Consider the following 20,816-nt stretch of genomic DNA (forward strand, 5'->3'; position numbering starts at 1 on the left):
TTTTTTTGGACGGGGGTGTTGAAACAGGGTCTCACTATATAGTCGAGACTGACCTGGAACTCACTATGTAGCCCAGGCTAGTCTCGAACTCACAGCGATCCTCCTGCCCCAGCCTCCCGAGTGCTGGGATTACAGGCGTGCGCCACCACGCCCAGCTTCCTTCCTTCCTTCCTTTTATGGATGAGGGGTTGAATGTCAGGTTGAAATGATCCAGTAAGAGCTGGGTGTGGCGGCCCATGCCTGGAATCCCAGTGCTCTAGCGGGCTGAGGCAGGAAGAGGGGAAATTTGAGCCAAGCCCAGACAATTAAGCAAGAACCTGTCTCAAAAAATAAAGAGGACCCTCTGGAGGCTGAGGATTACTGTGCCTTCTAGGCCTGCCTGAACTGCACAGAGAGACCCTGTCTCAAAGGTAAATAAATAAAAAAAGGGTTGGGGCAAAGCCCTGGTACAGAGCACAGTAGGCCTGGGCACACAGCTGGCAGGGGAGTCTTTCCCAGCTTGCTCTAGGCCCCATTCCATCCGCAACATGAGGAGAAAATGTCCTTGTCCAGTGGTGAGGGGCCATTGGTGTGATGTTGGTCCTGAACTGGTGATTGTGAAAGCCAGCTGATGGATCCCTGGGGATCTGTTAGATTCTCTTTATTAACTGGTGAGGCACACCTCTGATCCAGCATGTGGGAGGCGGGGACAGTAGGATCACAAGTTCGAGGCCAGCCTGCGCAATTTAGTGAGACCTTGTCTCAAAATCTTAAGAAGGGCAGGGACGTTGCTCACTGTGAAGCATTTGCCTGACGTGCAGGAGGCCCTGGGTACAGTCCCAGTGCCCACACCCAAAGATGATGAGAGTCTGACTGCAGCGTGGCTGGGTAGGGTCAGTCCAGAATGAGGAGGGAGGGGGCAAGGCTGCCCGGAAGTGAGTGTAGCCTCGAGCTCGTTGGACCTCAAGCTCAGAGACAAAGAATTCTGATGTTACATACAGATGCCAACCCCGTGATGGGTGTGGTCAGTATGTACTGCAAACATGGAGTCATAAAAAGTTTTTAAGAGGCGTGGTGTGTGCTGGCCGAGGTGGCACAGGCCTGTAATCCCAACTCTGGGGAGGCTGAGACAGGAGGGTCAATTGTTGCAGATCAGAGGCCATCCTGGGCTACACAGTGAGTTCAAGACCAGTCTGGGCTACATAGTGAGGCTCTATCTCAAAAAATCAGAAAAGGGAAGGCTGGGGATTTAGCTCAGTGGTTCTGCTGCCTTCCTCGAAAACATAAGGACCCAGTTCGATCCCCGGTACCAAAAAAAGACAAAACCAGAAAAAGGGGATATATTGCTCTCCACTTTTGTGTAAGTTGGGCATTCCTTGTTAAGAAACCAGTAGACTACAATAGCACAGTCACTTGGATGATGGCAGTAAGCATCCCCCTGTGGGGCTTCCTGGTTAATATTTTAGCCTCCTAGGTCCTTAAAGCTATTCTAGTAGAAAACCTGGGTTGCTCAAGTTAGGAAAAGGCTGCCTCACCTAGAAAATGTAAACTGTCACTTTCAAGTTTTAAAAGAATGTAGTCTTGGGCCAGGGATTTAGCTCAGTGGTTCTGCTGCCTGCCTCGCAAGTGCAAGGACCTGAGTTCGATCCCCAGTACCCCCCCCCAATGTAGTCTTACCATATGGGCGACTCCTGCTGCAGATGTTTAATTAGCTAAGCTCTGTAAAGTACAGTAAAATCCTCAAGAGGCTTTACAAAAGTTAGAAGATTTCTGTGGGTATAGTCGAAATAACCTCAGTGGCTTTTCTATTTCTTTATAGTTTTCTTTGAGATATGGTCTCACTGTGCTGCCTGAGCTGGCCTTGAGTTCTGGGCTCAGGCGGTCCTCCCACCTCAGCCTGCCAAGTAGCTGGGAGTACAGGTGTGCAGCACTCTGTTTCTCTAGTTCCTGATACATGAAGAGCAGTTTTTGTGGCGTCTTGAAAGGCAAGTCCTTGAGGAATGGTTTGAGTACTAATCTATTTCTTCTCTCTCTCTCCCTCTCTCTCTCTCTCTCTCTCTCTCTCTCTCTCTCTCTCTCTCTCTCTCTGTCATTTATTTTGCTACGGGAATCGGACTCTGAGTCCTTGTACTTGCAAGGCAGGTGGTGGAGCCACTGAGCTAAATCCCCTACCCCTAATCTGTTTCTTAAGGGAACAATTCCTACACAACGATTAGCTCTCCTGCTAGATTTTGTTTGTGAAAGTAGGGACTGTAACAAATGGCACAAGGGATGACACCATCCAAGCAGGCCCCGGAGGGCAAAGAGGTACAGACTGTTCACCTGGCAGGCCAGAGGCTGCCAGCCTGAACAGCGCAAAGGCAGGAAGCTCTCTAAGGAATTGGAAGAGCGGTCTGGCGGGTGTATCACCTGTGGGGCTGGAGCAGATGTTTGTGGTCAGGGCCCAGGCAGCGATGGAGGCAGGCTGTGGATCTGTTCAGGTGACCTGGCGTTGAGAAGATGCTGTGGTTTGTAGTTGTCATCTCTACATAGGGAACGTCCCATCCTGCGCTCTGTGTCTTAGAGAGCACCTGCATGGGCTGCCTGTTTCGTTGTGTTTTTTTTGTAACTCCTCAGGCTGCAGCTTGGAATTAAAGTGCATACTCATTAACCGTTTCACTGCCAGGTCAAGCCTGACAAGGACTGCTCCTCTGCTCGCTACTGTCTTCTGAGCCTTGTTCATGTTGGGTCCTCACAAACATTTGCTGGGGCTGGGAATTTAGCTCGGTGGTGCCGCTGCCTGCCTTGCAAACGCAAGGTCCTGAGTTCGAGCCCCGGTACCAAAAAAAGAAAAAGAAAACAAGTGTTTGCTGAGTGCAGTTTATGCAGTTTCTAGGAACTCTAATGTGCTGTGTTCTCTCCCCTCTGCCCTCAACTCCAGCCCCACAGCATGGACCTGCAGGTCACTCTGAATGTAACTTTTAGAAATGAGACACAAAGCTTTCTGGTTTCTGATCCAGAAAACACAACTTGGGCCGATGTGGAAGCTATGGTGAGTGTTCCTCATTTTGTTTCTGTGTTGAGCATGGGTGTTTTGTTTTTTTTCCCAAAGGTGTCAGTTTTTAGCAGGGTTGCTCCCCAGCTGTTGGGTGTCATCTTTCCCATTCGGGGCTTTGGGAACATTGTCTTTGACAGAGTCAGTATTGTATAGATGTGCCCCAGTCCGGGAAACACAGACAAGTCTCTTTTGAAGAGCTTAGAAAGACAAGATAAAAATATTTTTTAGGCAAGCTGGGATTTAGAAAACCTATTTATTTTCCAAGAAGTCTGAGGAATGAATTGGTTGGGCCCCTCCTGAACCAGGCCCCAGGGAGTGGGGTCTCCCCACGGAGCAAAGAGACCCTGCTGTTGGAGAGCCCCAGATGTGAGGCAGATGCTGTGCAAGAGCCCAGGGGTTGCTTTCGTTGCCGGGGTCACACTTTTTCTGTTTCTCAGTTTGTCCTTTGGTCTGTTTTGACTGTTGAGTTTATGGCGGTGAACATTTTCCTTCCTTTATGCCTCCCTCCTCCCTCTGGGCACTGGGGTCACAGGGCGCCACCACACCCAGCTCAGCTTGGCCTTGAGTTTTTAAAGATAACTGCCCAGTGCTTCTGGGAAGGGCTTGAGCAACTGAGAAACCTTTGTCAGTGCCCTGAAATTTTGACAACGTGGACAAGAGTGCTTTAAAAATGCTTGCTCTTCTCATGAGGTGATCTCACTGTTTTAATTTGTATTGTTCTGACCACCAGCGAAGTGGAGCGTTTCCTATGTTCGGTATTCTGATTTAGGGGGCCAGGGATTTAGCTCAGTTGTTCTGCCGCCTGCCTTGCAAGCTCAAGGGCCCAAGTTGAATCCCTGCTACCCCCCAAAAAAATCTGATTTCCTTCACTGTGAATCTTCTGTACATTTGTGCCCATTTTTACTTGGTTTGCTAATCCTATTACTAGCAGTTTTACAGACATGCTTTCATCTGTTATCGATTGCAAATGTTTTTCTAGTTGGTGGTATTTGACTTTATGGTGTTTTTGTTGTTTGTGCTGGGAGTCAAAGCCTGGGCCACTCTCAAGCTGAGTGAAGGGTCTACCACAGAGCTACATTCCCGGCCCTTGTAGCACTTATCACATAATTGTCTTTCCTTTAAATTTTATTTATTTATTTGGTACCAGGGATTGAACTCAGGACCTTGCACTTGCAAGGCAGGCAGTGGAACCGCTAAGCTAAATCCCTGACCCCAGACTGGTCTGAACTCACTGTGTAGCCCATATTGGCCTTGAACTCACCAGAAATCCTCCTGCCTCAAGTCTCCCAAGTGCTGTGATTACAGGTATGGGTCACTATGCCCAGCTAGGCCAAATTTACCTTGAACTCTCTATGTAGTTCAGCTGGCCTTGAACTCAAAATTTTCCTGCCTTGGCCTCCTTAATATTAGGATTATAGGGCCGGGGATTTAGCTCAGTGGTTCTGCCGCCTGCCTCATAAGTGCAAGGTCCTGAGTTCGATCCCCATATCCCAAAAAAAAAAAAAGTATTAGGGTTACAAGTGTTATGCCAGCAGAAAGAATGTTTAATATTTCTATAGTAAAACATGCCTGCCATTTTCCTTTTTTTTTTTTTTTTTTTTTACCTAATTGGGCATTGAACCCAAGGCTGCGTGTATGGTAGACACGTGCTCTAGCATTGAGCCACTCTCTAGCCCTGAGTGCCTTTTCTGTTCTGATTCCTGAGTTTCTGTTGTGGCCTCCTTTTTGATACCTTAATCCTGTACCATATGAATTTCACTTGCAGGTAAAAGTTTCTTTTGATCTGAACACTGTCCAAATAAAGTACCTGGATGAAGAGAATGAAGAGGTAAGCACATGGTGGACCCATTGCTGGGTGCTCAGATTTAGGGCTTTGGGGGGTTTCTCTGTGACAGGGTCTCACCATGTGGTTCAAGTTGGCCTTGAGCTCAGCAGTCCTCTGGCCTCTTCCTCCCAAGTGTCATCATGCCAGGCCAGAATAGAGTTCTTTTTTTTTCCTAGAGTGATAGGGGGCTTGAGATGTTCAGAATGGTATTTATCTCGTGTGTGTGTGAAGACTGTTATTTGATAATTCAGCTGAGTTGGAGTTGGGAAATAGGGAAGGAGTATTGAAGAAGAGTATTTGCAAGATAAATTTAAAGTTAGTCAGGTGTGAGCTGAGCACAGTGGTGTTCGCCTGTAATCCCAGCACACATTCAGAGGCTGAGGCAGGAAGATGGAGGCCAGCCTGCACTACACAGTGAGTTCAAGGCTAGCCTGAACTATGTAGTGAAGCCCTGTCTCAAAACATCAATGGGGCTTGGGATTTAGCTCAGTGGTTCCACCACCTACCTCGTAAATGCGAGTTCCTGTTGGGGGGAGCAACAACAATAACAAAATTTAGCCCGGTGTGTTGGTGCACACCTGTAATTCCACCACTCACTGAGGACGCTGAGGCAGGAGGATTTCTGGGAGTTCCATGCCAGCCTGGGCTACATAGTGAGTTCAAGGCCAGCCTGAATTATATGCTATAACCCTGTCTCAAAAAGAAGAAAAAGGCGGGGGAGGTTGGGGATGTAGGTCAGCGGCACCGCGCCCACCTCAGAAGTGCAAGATCCTGAGTTCACTTACAATTATGAAGTGATCTCAGGTTCAACATATACAAGCTACTACTTAGTTTTTGTTGGTCTTTTCGGTATCAGGGATGGAACTCGGGACCTTGTGCTTGCGAAGCAGAAGGGGGTGCCACTGAGCTAAATTCCTGGCCCCTGCCACTTAGTTTTTAATAATACAGGAACAGTGACCAACTTTTAGTCAGAAATACAACAGTGCTGTGTATCAGGCACATTATTATTATTATTGCTATTTTACGTGCAGGAAACTGAGGCAATGTGAAGTTAAGGAACTTGAAAGGAGTGGTACAGGCTCTATTTGTAGCTTCTGGCTCCAGAACAGGCCAGATCACTGTATCACGCTGCCTCTCCGTGTCCCTGAAACAAAGGAGAGCACAGTATTTAAGCAGTAAAATTTTTTCTTTTTTGGTCCCAGGGATCCAAAAATGTCTTAATTATTGTTTGTGGCTGGCAAATGGTCTTAGAAAGGCCAGGCCCAGGACGAAACAGGTCCTTATAGCAGAACCGCTCAGTTGAGAGGACACTTAGAACTCACGCTTGCTTTCTTCTCTTTGCAGATATCCATCAACAGTCAAGGTGGGTTCTGCAGAGAACGGGAAGCTCTGCTCGAAGCCTTGGTGTGCTCTCCAAGGCCTTTCCATGTCTGCGCCGTCCCCGGTGCTCATTTAACGGAGTGTGACATGTTAGGAATGCACACCCTGCTCGGTCGTGCTGGGCGTGTTCCCTGTCTACACAGTTGCTGTGTGTGCACAGCATACAGCATCTCCCAGTACAGGTCATGTGGGACGGGAGCTCTTACTGCATGGGGTGGTGCCTTAGACTGTACTGCGAGGCCTCAGGTGTTTAGGGTGTGATCCTGCCAGGTGTGGCTGGTGTACCCTGTCCTCTGACGTGGCGGTCCCCAGAGTGTCTGTCCATGGGGTGGGGGCTTGGAGTGCGCTTTCCCATGGGGACGATGTAGCAGAGATGACATAGGGGCCCTGGGGTTGGAGCTCAGTGGCACTGCACCTTCCTGGAAAGCACAAGGCCCTAAGTACCCACCCCCCCAAAAAAAAATTCCTAAGAGCAACATCTGGGTGTAAAACATTGCATGCATAATGAGGTAGTACATAGAGTAACACTGTTACCATAGTGAAACAATGTAGTCTACCCATCCCTTGAAAAGAGCAGCTGCAGTCTGCTCCCTCAGCAAGAATCTGAATACAGCTGAGCATAGTGGCACCTGCCTATAATCCCCACATGGGGGAGGCTGAGGCAGGAGGATCACAGCAAGTTTAAGGGCGGCCTGAACTATGTAACAAGACCTTATTTTTAAAAAACAAACAATTCTGAATACATTACATCGTCACTAACCATAGTCTTAATGTGTTAGGTTTTTCTTTCTTTTTTTTAATGTGTTAGATTTTTAGGAGTGATTATGTGTAATAGAATCTTAAGTGCTGGTGAAGAAATATCACTAATTTTTTTGTCCTTTTAGGAGAATACGAAGAAGCACTTAAGGTAATGGTTATTGTATTTCATTTTCCTATGATTTCAGAAATGTTTATTGTCCTTTAAAAAAAAAATGTTTATTGATTAAAACTTGAAGGCTGGGCCAGGGATTTGGCTCAGTGGTTCCGCTGCCTGCCTCACAAGAGCAAGAGCCCGAGTTTAATCCCCGGTACCAAAAAAACAAAAACAAAACTTGAGGGCTGAGGTGTAGTTCAGTAACACTGCAAAAAACAAAACCAGTTTGAACTTGACTTCCCATGAGGAGCTAGGAAAAGTGAACACAAAGAACCCTGTTTTCTGGGCGGCTGTGTAGAGCAGGGCCCACCACTTGGTGAAAGGCAGTTCTAACCCTGCTCCTTCCTGTTCCTGCTCCTCTCATTGCTTGTCGTGGTGCCACCAGCATACGTTTAATATATGGAAGAAGCGGTGTGGTGGGCGCCTGTGGTGCCAGCTACTCCAGAGGCTGAGGCAGGAGGGTTGCAAGTTCGAAGCCCACCTGGGAACTCAGTGAGACCCAGTCTCCATTTTCAAAGCATGGAAAGGCTGGTGGGGCCGAAGCCCAGGGGTAGAGGGCCGCCAGCCCTGCTCAAGGCCCTGGGCTCAGTCCCAGTACTGCCAAGAAACCAGCTCTCAAGGCACATAGGAGCCTATGTGTCTTGTTTTACTTATTTCCTTTTTCCTTGGTGCTGGGGATCCAGCCCCAGGGCCTCACCCAGCTGAGGCAGCCTACCAGCCCTGCACCCTGCTCTCCTGATCACCAGGTCAGGAGGATGCCATCCTAGGGGCTGGGCACAGTGGCGCACACCTGTGATCCAGGCACAAGTTCAAGGCCGGCCTGCGCTACACAGTGAAACCCTGTCTCAAAAAATAAAAAAGGAAGTCTAAGTCTAATGTATAAGAATAAATAAGAGCCATGGATGTAGCTCAGTGTCGGCACACCTGCCTGGCAAGCACAAGGTCCTGAGGTCGATCCCTGGTACCAAAAAAAAATTTTTTTTCTTGGTGAAGAAATAACAGACTGGATATTAACAGTGTTAATGCAGTTGAGTTAATAAGTATCTGAGATTCTTTTGTCCACAATTCCAGGACAAGTGTTCAGGATTGGTTTTTGGATTCAAAGTGTTTGCTTATAGATAGTGAAATGCCTCTTCCCTGTGGGACTCAGTCTCCCCTGGAAGTCTGTGCACGCCATGCACACTGGATACAGCTTGCAGGTAGCTTGCGACCATCCTCAGTCCACCAGCATTTCGACTGCACCTTGTCCCAAAGGTGTGGTGCTCAAAAAGTCTCCAGTTTCGTACTGTTTCACATCTTCAGGGTAGGGATATTGAAGCTGTATATTCATTTAATGACATAAGCCAGGCACGGTGGTGCACCCCTCTTGCATCTCAGTGCTCTAGGAGGCCAAGGCAGGAGGGTCACCACAAGGTGCTGCCCAGCCTGGGCCACTTGGTAACACCCTGTTTGAAAATCAGAAGCAGAAACAGGCTGGGGTGTTGCCTATCTGAAGGCCTTGCCTTCAGTCCCCGTATGCAAGAAACAGGAGGGGAACCTGGTATTACTTTGCACAGTTCCCTATACTCTTCTACTTAGGGGCTTTAAATAAACTTCTACTTGTGCACGGTGACTCACACAGGCGTTCTTCTTTTCTACCGTGCGCCCAGATGGCAGTCAAGCAGGGAAACCAGCTACAGATGCAAGTCCACGAAGGGCGCCCACACCCCACCTCAACACTGGCCCCGGCCCCGGCCCTGCCGGGTGCAGGAAAACACGAGGCCTCCAGGCCAGGGAAGAAGCAGCTTGTGCACTACTCCTCTGTGGCAAGAGTCGTGGGTTCAGACCTGAGACGCCCCAGGGAGCCGGCACCCCAGGTATGCAGGGCACTGGGCATGCGGGCTTGACATCTGGCCAGCTCTTGCACACCGCTCCTTGCTATGACTGTGGGATTCGCTTGTTCACCAGCCCTGGGCCCTCCTGGCCTTCTGTCCTGGTGCTTAACACCACCACTACGAGTGGCACTTTTCTGCCTTGAATTGTGACCATTAAACCTCATGCTTACCCTGGCGTGGTGTTACATGCCTATGATCCCAGCACTCGGGAGGCTGAGGCAGGAGGATTGCCATGAGTTTTAGACCAGCCTGGGCTACATAGTGAGTTCAAGGCCAACCTGAACTACATAGCAAGACCCTGTCTCAGCAAAAAAAAACAAAAAAAAAGAGCCAAACTTCATACTTAGGTAATCCAACAGAAGAAACCGCACAATAAGACCTTTTGGGGAAATTATCTTGAATAGACAAAGTGACCTCGGTGATCTTTATTGTGTTTCTATGCAGCCATTTCCACTTGCTCCGGGTGATGCAGACCACGCCCAGGATGGGCCTCCGGACTGGTTCACAAGCTACCTGGAGACCGTGAGTGTCCCCTGCGGCGGGGTTCCAGGAGGAGCGAGGCGCCAGTGGGGAGGAGAGGGGTAGCTCAGGACCGGGGACCAGAGCAGGTCTGGCTAAGCACAGAGGAGGAGCAGGTGTGAAGGGGACGGGACAGCAGATCAGATCTCTGCGCTCAGAAGAGAGGGAGGGAGGGAGGGAGGAGGGGCTTGGGCACCGATTCACCCCAGGTGTCCCTCGGTGAGTGCGCTGAACAGGTGTCGCTGAAGGAGCAGAGCTCTGCTCGCCTTTCTGTTTACCTGTTCAGTGCCTGTTAATGGCCCATCCTTGTCCTGCACAAGAGGTGCTGAGGTTTCCAATCTGTCACTGTCTTCACCCCTCTTTCCAGCAATGGTGGCGAGTTCCCCCACTTCCTGCTTTGTGTTCTAGTTCCGAGAGCAGGTCGTTAGAGAGACAGTCGAGAAGCTGGAACAGAAGCTGCAGGAGAAGCTGGTCCTCCAGAGCCCGTCCTTGGGCTCCTGTGCCTCCGACGTCTCCGTGCCTGCTGCAGGGGACACCCTGTTCCTGCCGGAAAACCTGTTCAGCTGGCACATTGCTTGCAGCAGCTGCCGCCAGAGGATCGTGGGCGTGCGCTACCAGTGCAGGTGAGCGGCCCAGGGTCACAGGTGGGGGAAGGAAGGTCGGCTTCCCTAGTCCCCGAGCAGCAGCTGTAGGAGCCGCGGGTTAGAGGCACAGCCTCTCTTCCCCCCGAGCCGTGGAGAGATCCATCCAGGTAGTGCTTGGCGACAAAGGGCAGCGAATCTCTACTCTGCAGCAGGTCACGAGGACAGTCCTCATGGGCTGGGCCTCTCCTGCTTCCTCCCAGGACTTGTCCCTGGGACAGGTGCAGGGCTGCCATCCTCAGACTGAGGGACATGGGGCCTCACAGTCATGGCTCAGGCTCAGGCCTCCGGAGCGGGAGCAGGAGCGAAGCAGATGCAGGGTCTCCCTGTGCCGTCCTGCACTGGGCCCTTCTTCTCCCCGCAGCCTGTGCCGGTCCTACAACATCTGCGAGGACTGCGAGGCGGGCCCGTACGCCCATGACGCTAACCATGTGCTGCTCAAGCTGCGGAGACCCGTCCTGGGCACCTCAGAGCTGGCTTCCCACACAAAGCCCTCTGCTCCTCGTCTCCCGGCTGCCCTGGAACAAGTCAGGTAAGACCGTGGGCTTGGCAGCTCCATCTCTGATGCGATAAAAGAGTCATCTGGGGCTGTGTGGTGCCACACGGCTGGCGGAGTCTCCCAGCTTCTGCTTGGCGCCTCTGCATCCGCCGCACAGGGACGCCGCAGTTGTCCTCAGGCGGAGGGTGACTTGGGAATGCATGGGGCCCTGGCTCCGCAACTCCTGCTTAGGAGTTGTGAGTGCTCTTTTGTTTCCTTCAAGATGTTCATTTATTACTTTACAGGCTCCAGAAACAGGTTGATAAGAACTTTCTCAAAGCAGAAAAGCAAAGATTGCGAGCTGAGAAGAAACAGCGGAAAGCAGAGGTCAAAGAGCTTAAAAAGCAGCTTAAACTCCACAGAAAGATTCACCTGTGGAACTCGATCCATGCACTTCAGAGCCCCAAGTCCTCTCTGGGCCGGGCCGAGAGCTTGCTGCAGCCCAGCGCCCTGAGGTGAGCGGGACTGGGGCGGGACCAGACAGGACCAGTCCAGCTGGCAAAGCTGGACTGTCAAGACCGCCTGGCTTTCTTGTTTCCTTTGAGAGGGCATCCCCAGGTTGCCCAGGCCGCTGTTTAACCGCCGGGCTCAGCAGCTCTCCTGCCTCAGCCTCCCAAGTAGCTGGGCCGCAGAAGTAGCCCTGCCTGGCCGCTCCTCACACTCACGCTGCAAACCTCCTGTCTGAGCCTCGGCTCCCTGTGGGTAGTCCAGTAGTTCTCCCTGCCACATGCTTGTCTCGATCAGGAGGATGGAGACTAGAGAGGTGCAGGAGGTAGCTGCAAGACCCTCTGGCCCTGGAGCAGAACCAGCTGTACCTGGAGAGCTGTCCTCCATCGCGCCTTGGCCCCTCTGGCTGTCCTTGCCACAGGCTTAGCTTCAGAGTGGGCGTCCTCCCGACGGGTGTGTGGGTGTTACATCACTTGCCTGGCATGCAAGATGCCCTGCTCCAGCCCCACACCAGCAAAGGGAGAGCAAGCCGGTGTGGCGCACGACTAACCTCTGAATCCCCTCAGGCTCCCTGCCCAGCCCGGGGCCCTGGTCCTGCCGACCTTCAGCGCAGCCTTCGTGGATGAGAACTTGCCGGATGGGACTCGCCTCCAGCCAGGCACCAGGTTCATCAAACACTGGAGGATGAAGAACACGGGGACCGTGAACTGGAGCACGGACACGAAGGTACTGTCCCCAAGCACAGGCACGTGCCCTGACACTGGAAGCACAGCCACGAGCGCGGTCCCTGGCCCTGTGCTCCACAGCTCAAGTTCATGTGGGGGAACCTGACGCTGGTGTCTGCTGGGAAGAAGGATGTCCTGGTACCCTTCCTGGAGGCTGGCCACGTGGGCGTGGTGTCCGTGGAGTTCGTCGCCCCGGCCCTGGAGGGGACATACACATCCCACTGGCGCCTGACTCAGAGCGGCCGGCAGTTCGGGCCCCGGGTCTGGTGCAGCATTGTCGTGGACCCCTCTGCACCTGCAGAGAGCCTGAGCAACAGCAGCGAGGGCGCAAGCGGCCAGCAGGAGGTGAGCGTGCAGGCAGCTGAGGCTTGGGCCTGGGTGGGACGTGGGGCTGCAGTGGTGGGGCGCGTGTGGTGGCCAGGGCACAGAGGGAGAGAGGAGCGCTGAGTCCACAGTCCCATCCAGAGGTCCCCTGTGACCTTTGTTCTTTTCTCCTTGCCGCACTGGGGATAGAAACCCAAGGTCTTTGCACTGAGCCATATCCCCAGCTTTTTTTTGGTACCAGGGATCAAACTCGGGATCTTGCGCTTGTGATGCAGGCAGCAGAACCACTGAACTAATCCCTGTCACATTCCTAGCTCTTTGTATTTTGAGACAGTCTCAGTTACCCAGGCTGGACTCAAACTTGGGCAGTCCTCGTGCCTCAGCCTCCTGGAGTGCTGGGATGACAGGCAAGCACTGCCAAGCTTGGCTTTTTTCCTTTCAGTGTGGAGATTTAGCAGTGCTTTTTGTTGTTGCTGTTTGTTTGCCTATTTTGGGAGGAGGCATCGTCAGTTTCCTGCCTGAGTTCTGTTGAGACTTAAGATTTGTTCCAACCGCTTGTCTCTGTAGGAGGCCTTTCTCGTGGGTGGAGGAGAAACCCCGATGAGCGAAGTGACTGCGGGGACAGGAGGGACAGGGGCCTGCATCCTGCAGAAGACAAAAATTGCAGCCGGCAGGGAGAGGGAGCTCTACATCCCATCCGTGGACCTGCTGAGTGCGCAGGTGCAGGACGGATCCTTGCGCCGCTGTCGCCACACACGCGCACGCGGGCAGGTTGGGGGTGACTCACTGTGCGACCTGGGCAGCATCTGCTTCAGTCAGGGCGCCGGGCAGGGCCACAGCCTCACAGGCCCTGTTTGTCCCAGGACCTGCTGTCCTTCGAGCTGCTGGACATGAACATCGCACGGGAGCTGGAGCGCGTGCCCCACAACACACCCGTGGGTGAGTGGGGCTTGCTGCTCGTCCGTGGTCTGTAGCCCGGCCGGATCCTGAGGCCGCTGGCAGGCGTCCCGCCCGCACCGGTCACCAGCAGCAGTGCAGGTTGCTGCAGGGCCTCCTTCCCAAGCGGGACCTGCTTTGTTCCCTTGTCTTGCATTGTTCTCTGCCCTGGCCGCAGCCTTCCAGGCCGGGCAGCCATCGGTGACTGGCTGATCTGAGGTCCAGGGGACTTCAGGCCAGGCAGCGAAGCACGCCCAGGCGTGTGCCCTGCCCACAGGCGGTGCCAGCTCCAAGGCCCACGGCCTCGCCACGCCTGGGGAGGAGGCCGCCACCCCTCAGCTGACGCCCCGTTTCTTCCCTCTCCAGATACGACTCCTTGCATGTCCCCACTGCCCCATGACGGTCCTTTCCTGGAGAAGCCAGGCTTGGGGCAGATCCAGGAGGAGAGCGAAGGGGCGGGACGGAAGGCGCCTCCAGGTAAGGGTCAGGGTCAGCAGTGCGGGCTCCTCCTGCTCCCTCCTGTCCTCTTCTGCCCCTGTACCTCCTCACCCCCAGCAAGCAGCGGGCCTGACCCGGTAGCTCCCTCACTGTGCCAGCCTCACATCTCTCAGGTCCCACGGCTCCTGAGAAGAGGAGGGCAGAGACCGCTGCCTCGGGGGAGGACACAGAAGAAGACCTGAGCGGGACCCAGTTTGTGTGTGAGACCGTCATCCGCTCCCTGACCCTGGACGCGGCCCCGGACCACAACCCGCCCTGCAAACAGAAGGCCCTGCAGCGTGAGTGTTGCGTCCCTGCACTGCGCCTGCCGTGCTGTCGGCAGGGCTCCCTCCCCTGAAGCAGTGTTAGGGGCTTGGGTTGTGGCTGTTTCTCTGGACCCCACGAACCCCACCTGGCTGTTCTCTTCAGAGCGCCAGCCTAGCTTGCGCCTGTAGTACCAGGGTCAGAGCCACCAGTGCACTCCAGTGAGGGGCAGCCGGTGGCTCAGCCCCAACTCTGCAGGAAAGAGTTCTCCTATACAAGGAGTGGGCACCACCCTCGGGCCCCTCTGCCTGATTGTCTGCTTTCCCAGAAATCGTGGGGGAAGCAGGAGTAGGAGGAGAGGTTACGCTTGAGAAATAACCTGACAGCAACCTCAGAGGGCACGTAGTAGAGCAGTGCTGTATGCTTCAAAGACTAGAAAGTCACAGCCGGCGTGCTGGTGCACACCTGCAATCTCTGCTCCCGGGAGGCTGAGGCAGGAGGACTGCTGCCATTTCAGGGCCAGCCTGGGCCATATAGGGAAACTTTGTCTCAAAAAAAACAAAGAAAATAGGTGTAATTTCTGGTGCATACAAACATGGATGTGGGCGATTTCCTCTCTGTGACCACAGAGCTCTCCCAGGCATGGGGAGCATCAGCAGCTGCTCCTAAGAGTCTTCTTTCAGGTCGGTCCCTTCGTCCCTCAGTGAGCTTCACCTTGCCTGAGGAGGGATTGCTGGGAGCCGAGGAGGAGGAAGAGGAGGAGGAGGAGGAGGAGACAGAGGAGGAGGGGCTGGGAGACGAGGTGCAGAGCCAGCCCCCCTGCTCCCTGGAGGACTACGTCATCATCCTGCCCGAGTGCTTCGACACCAGCCGCCCCCTCGGGGACTCCGTGTACAGCTCCGCGCTCTCACAGCCGGGGCTGGAGGCCGGGCAGGAGCCCATCGAGGCCGAGGCTGGGGCTGGGGCCGGAACCTCGGCGACACTCACTGCAGGGGAGAGTCCGTCGCAGGGGCACAGCCTCAGCGACGTCCTCGCCATCTCACAGACTCTGGACGCCGTGTCCCTGGCCCCCGAGATGGTGGGGCTGCCGCCAGCGCCACCCAGGTACCCATCACCCCCGCTCCCCGGAAGAGAATAGTGCGGGAGGAGCTGGCCTGGCTTGGCCTCAGATCTGTTTTCCTCAGCACTGGGAGACACCGTTCCTGTAGTAAAGTCCAAATTTACATGAATGAAGTCGTATTTCCCAGTGTTTGTGGATTTGGGATGTAAAGGGTGCTTGTTTTAGACTGCCTTCGCGAGCTGAGGGTAGTCTGCTGCTTGCTTTGAATTGCCGAGAGCCAGTCACTAAACCCAAGTACCCCTGGACCTTCCCTTTTCATTGGGCTTGTTTATGTGTAAAGGCAGCAAGAACTCACTTGTACATTAACCCAAGGTATAATTAGGAAGTTAAATGTATTATGAATCCAAATAGAGATTCGAACTCTCTACGGGATCTGTGGAGTTGCTGCCCTCTCGCAGTGCCGCAGGAAGTGCTGGTGGCCTGCCTGTAATTTACAGCGTGCTCCCCGGAAGCTGGCCCGTTTCTTTTACCAACACCGTCTGGTACAGGGGATGTTGATCCAGTGACTAGACTAGGCCAGATATGGTTGTGCACACCTGTCATCTTACCACTGTGGGAGGCTGAGGCAGGAGAATTAAGCCCAGTGTGGGCAGCTCAGCAGTTTAATAAGGCCCTGTCTCAAAGAATGGAAGGGCTGGATGCAGCTCAGTGTGAAGCCCCCTGGGTTCGACTCCAGTACTATTCTTGAAAAAAATGACCAGACGAAGCTGATCTTTTGGGTTGACAGTGGCCGAGGAGGGAAAGCAGAAGGCAGCCCCTCGGCCCCTGCCCTGCAGCCACACGTGTGACCCAGCAGAGTGCCGCGCCTCCATGCTGGGGTGATTGTCCCCTGCTGCCGCTGCTGTTCCAACTCACTGTCCATGTCCTCTCTGCAAGGCAATCTCTGTCTGCACAGCATGGCCCCCTGGCAGTGGATGCCCCGGCTGCCACCCCAGAAGCCTCTGCAGCCCCCAGTCAGGTCGGAGCAGGTAACTCTGGCTCGGGCCCCACTTTGTTCTTTCACCAGAAAGTGGGTCTGGCAGGCCGTGCGGCTCCTGGGCTCCTCGGGTCCAGTGGAGGCTTGCAGGACCTGGCAGAGGTGGGCATCATGCGGGAGGGGAGGGTGACGGTGTGGAGTGGCCCAGCTGAGCCGCAGTGCCCAGCGTGAAGCTGTCTGTGCACCGCAGAGGCCTGCCGGGGTGTGGGAGAGCTGGACTTCCCCCGAGGGGCAGCCGGGGTGGGTGGTCTGCGTGGTGTCTCCTGTGCCCTTCAGAGCTCTGAAAGGCTTGGGCCCTGCCGGGAGGGTGGTGCAGGGCCGCGGTGCCTCTGACCAGCAGCTCTTCTGCTTTCAGAGCCCAGAGGCTGCCCGGGGCCTGTGAACAGCAGGCAGAAGAGCTGCGACCACACAAGGTAACGGAACCATCTCTGAGCAGGAACAGGCAGGGGTCGGCATCAGGCGCGCCCCAAACTCCCCCAGTGCTGGGAGGCCGCGGTCCCTGCCAGCCTTTCCTAGGAGCTCAGCAGGTCCTCAGCTCCACTCCCTGCCAGGTGCTTTGAGATGGGCAAAGCACTGTGGCAGTGTGCGGCGACCGAGCTGTGTCACAGCCAACACTGGGCGCTGTGAGGGAGGAGCAGAGGGCCCTGGAAGGCGCCCCACTCGCTCTGCCCCCTTGCGCAGTGTAAGCGTTGCTGGCTTTCCCTCCGTAGGCACCCGCACGGAAGCAGCATCGCAGGAGGGCTGGTGAAGGGGGCCTTGTCCGTCGCCGCCTCTGCATACAAGGCCCTGTTTTCTGGGCCCCCAGTGACTGCACAGGTAGTACCCGCGCGGCTCCCGGGACTAAGGCCAAGGGGCACGGCGCTGTGGGGAGCACAGCTTTGCTCCTTCCTGGCCCCTGACTCCCGCCGGGTTACCTGAGCGGGAGGACCTGCTGCAGAGGCGGCGGGCAGGGTGACACTGCAGCCTGCCCTGGGCCCGAGGGCAGAACAAGGGCTCAGCGGGAATGCAGTGGGCGTAGTGTGGGCAGCAAGGAGCCAGGGCGGGCCCTGCAGGGAGCATGGCTGGTGACGCTGCGGTGGGTGGAAGGGCAGAGATACCTGGATAGAGGCAGGATACGGGGGCCTGGACGTCACGTTAAGTGAGGATGGCACTCAACACGGCCACGCTGGCCGAGTGAGCTCCCCCACTAATGTGGAGGCTGAGGAGCCAGTGAAGAGCCATGTGGAGACCCAGGGACAGCTGGAGAGGAGGGCGGAAGAAGTCAGTAGAAGAGACGGAAACACCCGTAACCCTAGGATTCCGTGAGGCTGAGGTAGGAGGGTCACAAGTTGGATGCCAGCCTGGGCAACTTAGCAAACCCCTGTCTCAGAATAAACAGAGGGCTGGAGGAGCCAGGGACTTAGTTCAGTGGCACCACACCTGCCTCTCAAGTACAAGGTCCTGAGTTCAGTCCTGTTCCAAAAATAAAGGGCTGGGACAGAGCTCAGTGCAAAGACCCTGGGTTCAATCCTGAATGCTGCAATGAATCAAGATAATTTTTAAAAAAGAGGGACCAAGGGTGTAGCTCCATGGTCATGAGCTGGGTTCCATCCCCAGTGCCACAAAGGAAAAAGTAGCAGAGTGGAGGCCAGTGCCCACGCTTCTGGCTCCAGCCGTGTTGGTGGAGTGAGGAACAGGTTCGTTGAGCTAGGCGTACCCGGGTCCGCTTAAGGACGCAGTGGAGGGGCCAGCCCCCAAGGGGCAGCCTGGAGCCTTGGGCGATGGGGTTCCCCAGGGAGAGTGGGGGAGGCAAGAAGCAGCCCTCGTGGATCAGGAAAGAGGGTCCTGCGTGGGGTGACAGGTGGGGCTGAGTCTGCTGGTGCAGGCAGCAGGTGGGTGGGGTCCTGCGGGGAAGTCGGACCTGAGAGTACAGGATCTGACAGCGCCCGCTGCCCAGCAGCCACATCCCTGGGGGACAGGGCAGCAGCCAGGGCGCCCGGCAGAGGGGCCCTCTCTGAAGAGGGGCGAGGCTAGGGACAAAGGCAAGGTGCAGGTCAAAGCTGTGGTGCCTCAGCAAGGCCCGCCTCAGGGTGAAAAGGGCTGGGCTGGGCCAAAGCAGGGGCCCTGGGCTCCATCCACAGTGCTGCAAAAAACATATTGATCAATTACAGTTAGCCAGGGTGCAGGGAAAGGCCGCCTTCTGCACTACCAGTGGGCCCAGTGTTAAGTACTAAGTAACACAGCCGCTGCGGAAATGTGTAGGCCGGGCCAGAGCTCAGTGACTGCGCCTGCTTGGCAAGCACAAGGTCCTGAGTTTGATCCCCATATCACGGAGAAAAATCAATGAGGAGGCTCCTGAAAGGCTCAACGTAGAGCCACTATTTGCAGCGGTCACACTCCTCGGTATAGTCCAGTGGGGTGAACCGCTGACACTGTGCCACAGCTGGCACACAGCCCTCTATCACACGCGAGCCAGTTAGCGCTTGGGTATGGTCGCAGTGTTTGCAGTTTGCACACTCAGTCTCCGGAAGGGTCTCCGTCACTGGTGTACGCTAAGAGTCAGCACACTGAGGGACCTAGAACCTGTGTCTGCAGCAGCGCAGTGTCCCACAAGGGAGTGCTGGTGGCCATCAGCAGATAAGTGGGTAAGGACACGTGCAGCGTGTATCAGTCTCCTGTGTGAGTAGTGTCAGCCAAAATGAAACACCAAAATTTGGAGGCTGGGGATGTAGGTCAGTGGCACTGTGCCTGCCTTGAAAGCACAAAGTTCTGAGTTTGAATCCTGGCACCTCACCCAAAAAAGTTTTTGTCATTTGCAAAAAAATGAGTGAGTCTGGAGATGATTTTACTGAGCTAAGACTCAGACAGACAAGTGTTGCATGTTCTCCCTGACAGCTGGGATCTAGAAAAGACAAGAGAGTAGAGGGAGAGAAGAGAAGAGCAAGGGAAGCCGGGTGTGGTGGCGCACACCTGTAATCCCAGCACACTGGAGGCTGAGGCAGGAGGATCGCTGTGAGTTTGAGACCAGCCTGGGCTACATAGTGAGTTCCAGGTCAGTCTGTACATAGTGAGGCCCTCTCAAAAAACAAAAAAACAAGAGCGAGGGAGGGGGAGGCTTAAGGACGAGTAATGCGGTGTGGACATGATCAAAATACATATGTGATTGATGTATAAATAATACATATCAACCAAACCTGAGAGGTGGAATGGGACGAGGGGGAGTCTGATGAAATGAAAACCCTTCTCCGCCGAACCAGGAAGCCCAATTAAAGAACTGGACGGGAGAGGATGATTACTAGAGAGAGGTCTGAATGGCAGGAAGTAAACAGCACTGTGTGGAGGCATCAGCCAGGAGAGGGCGGGCTGAGCTGTGTGCCTGGCTGGGGAGCTGGCTGGCGGCGGGAGGCCTGGTGGGAGGGGCTGAAGGCTGCCCGCTGCGGGTCCCTGCTCCCTCCCCAGCCTTCTGTCCTCTTCCTTCCCCTGGTTCGCCGTCCCGCGGCCCCACCCCGCTGCTGGTCCCCCAGCGCCTCCCACACCCCGGGAAGACTGGTGTGACACGGGAGACGGGGGAATCGGCAACGAGACTTGGGTGGCACAGACGGTGCTGTGCGCCACTCTGGTCTTTCCACAGCCTGTAGTTTCTGAGCACCAGACCGCGGCCCTGATGGCTCACCTCTTTGAAATGGGCTTCTGCGACCGGCAGCTGAACCTCCGGCTGCTGAGGAAGCACGACTACAGCCTCCTGCAGGTGGTGACCGAGCTCCTGCAGATCAGCAACAACGACTGGTACAGCCACCGCTACTGACCGCACCACAGCAGGAGCCTGCTCCCTGGGGCTCGGCGGAGGCCCGAGCTCGCATTTTAATCTGATCGCTCTCTAGAGCCCTTCATTGAATTTCCAAGACAGTATCTGCTACAGTATTTTTTGAAGCAAATCAAAGACCAGTACTGCACTTTCGGAACTGATGACTGGTCAGAAGATAGTTTCTCAGTTGATTTGGATCAGATGCCTCCATTTTTAGTGCATTGAAGAGTGTCCCGAACTTCCTGTAGAACCGTTTTCTCTGTGCTTGTCCCAAAGTTGGGTACTTTCCTCTGGCTCATGTGGATGTTTTTAATGGGGATACCTGTTGTCAGTCTTCAAAAGAAATTAGCCTTGGGGTTTGTTTTCACCAATTCTGCGGGTTCTGTGACCAACCCGAGGCCCCGCACCACGTGGTGACGGGGTACAGCACAGGCGGCTCTAGCGCTGGGGCTCAGGGGTGCCCTGGTAGGGAGCTTGCAGACATCTGCCCTGACGAAGAGAAACTTAGTGTGAGATACTTGGATGGTCGTGTAGAAAAGGGAAAACCCCACCTATTACGGGAAAAGTAAATCTGACAGTTGTCCTCTTTCCGAGTGTCACGGAGGATCCTGCCTTCCTGGAGTGGCGGGTGGGCGGCCGGCTCCGTGAGTCTCGGGCTGGGCGGCGGTGCTGCCCTCCCCAGAGCGTCCGAACCCCTGGGGCAGGGAGGAGCCTGGAGCGGCCAGGCCGCAAAGCCTGCAGTGGAGGGCAACACCCCCCGGCCCTCGCAGCTTCCAGAAGGACGGGCAGCAAGAGGAACCCCAGACCGCGGGGGCACGGATAGTTAAAATAGTATTATTTAACCTGGCTGGTATTTATAACGTGGCAGTTTTAATTCATCCATTGTAATGTTTATTTCCAGTATAACTCTTGAATGCTACTAAATAAACCGGAATTCAGACTGCAGACCCGCCAGGCCCGCCCTCATTTAAAACGCTGCTGTGGGCTCCTGGCGATAGGGCTGATTCCAGGGGGCCTTGCGTGTCCGGCCTTCCGCCGGCCGTCCTGACCCTCGCCG

The 20,816-nt window shown here is 54.6% G+C and overlaps 1 protein-coding gene across 3 annotated transcripts in view; it reads left to right on the forward strand.

Moving 5' to 3' along the window:
* Nbr1 (NBR1 autophagy cargo receptor) overlaps nucleotides 1-20,810 on the forward strand; it is a 23,616-nt gene extending 2,806 nt beyond the window's left edge. The window contains exons 2-22 of one of the 3 annotated variants that reach the window (XM_010642985.1): nucleotides 1,799-1,964; nucleotides 2,900-3,010; nucleotides 4,782-4,844; nucleotides 6,186-6,204; nucleotides 7,106-7,128; nucleotides 8,784-8,990; nucleotides 9,453-9,530; nucleotides 9,936-10,150; nucleotides 10,533-10,700; nucleotides 10,952-11,161; nucleotides 11,720-11,879; nucleotides 11,960-12,223; nucleotides 12,770-12,922; nucleotides 13,066-13,141; nucleotides 13,505-13,615; nucleotides 13,750-13,914; nucleotides 14,563-14,983; nucleotides 15,876-15,967; nucleotides 16,331-16,388; nucleotides 16,686-16,791; nucleotides 19,586-20,810. In XM_010642985.1, coding sequence (XP_010641287.1) covers nucleotides 2,909-3,010; nucleotides 4,782-4,844; nucleotides 6,186-6,204; nucleotides 7,106-7,128; nucleotides 8,784-8,990; nucleotides 9,453-9,530; nucleotides 9,936-10,150; nucleotides 10,533-10,700; nucleotides 10,952-11,161; nucleotides 11,720-11,879; nucleotides 11,960-12,223; nucleotides 12,770-12,922; nucleotides 13,066-13,141; nucleotides 13,505-13,615; nucleotides 13,750-13,914; nucleotides 14,563-14,983; nucleotides 15,876-15,967; nucleotides 16,331-16,388; nucleotides 16,686-16,791; nucleotides 19,586-19,759 — 2,865 coding nt within the window. In that variant the 5' untranslated portion in view covers nucleotides 1,799-1,964; nucleotides 2,900-2,908 and the 3' untranslated portion in view covers nucleotides 19,760-20,810. The remainder of the gene's footprint in view (nucleotides 1-1,798; nucleotides 1,965-2,899; nucleotides 3,011-4,781; nucleotides 4,845-6,185; nucleotides 6,205-7,105; nucleotides 7,129-8,783; nucleotides 8,991-9,452; nucleotides 9,531-9,935; nucleotides 10,151-10,532; nucleotides 10,701-10,951; nucleotides 11,162-11,719; nucleotides 11,880-11,959; nucleotides 12,224-12,769; nucleotides 12,923-13,065; nucleotides 13,142-13,504; nucleotides 13,616-13,749; nucleotides 13,915-14,562; nucleotides 14,984-15,875; nucleotides 15,968-16,330; nucleotides 16,389-16,685; nucleotides 16,792-19,585) is intronic. The other 2 variants (XM_010642983.1, XM_010642984.1) reach the window with 2 other exon arrangements.
* Nucleotides 20,811-20,816: the final 6 nt, after the last annotated feature.

This window comes from Fukomys damarensis, unplaced genomic scaffold (genome assembly GCF_012274545.1).
Source record: "Fukomys damarensis isolate Sample0158 unplaced genomic scaffold, DMR_v1.0_HiC HiC_scaffold_13, whole genome shotgun sequence".
Lineage (NCBI taxonomy): Eukaryota > Metazoa > Chordata > Mammalia > Rodentia > Bathyergidae > Fukomys > Fukomys damarensis.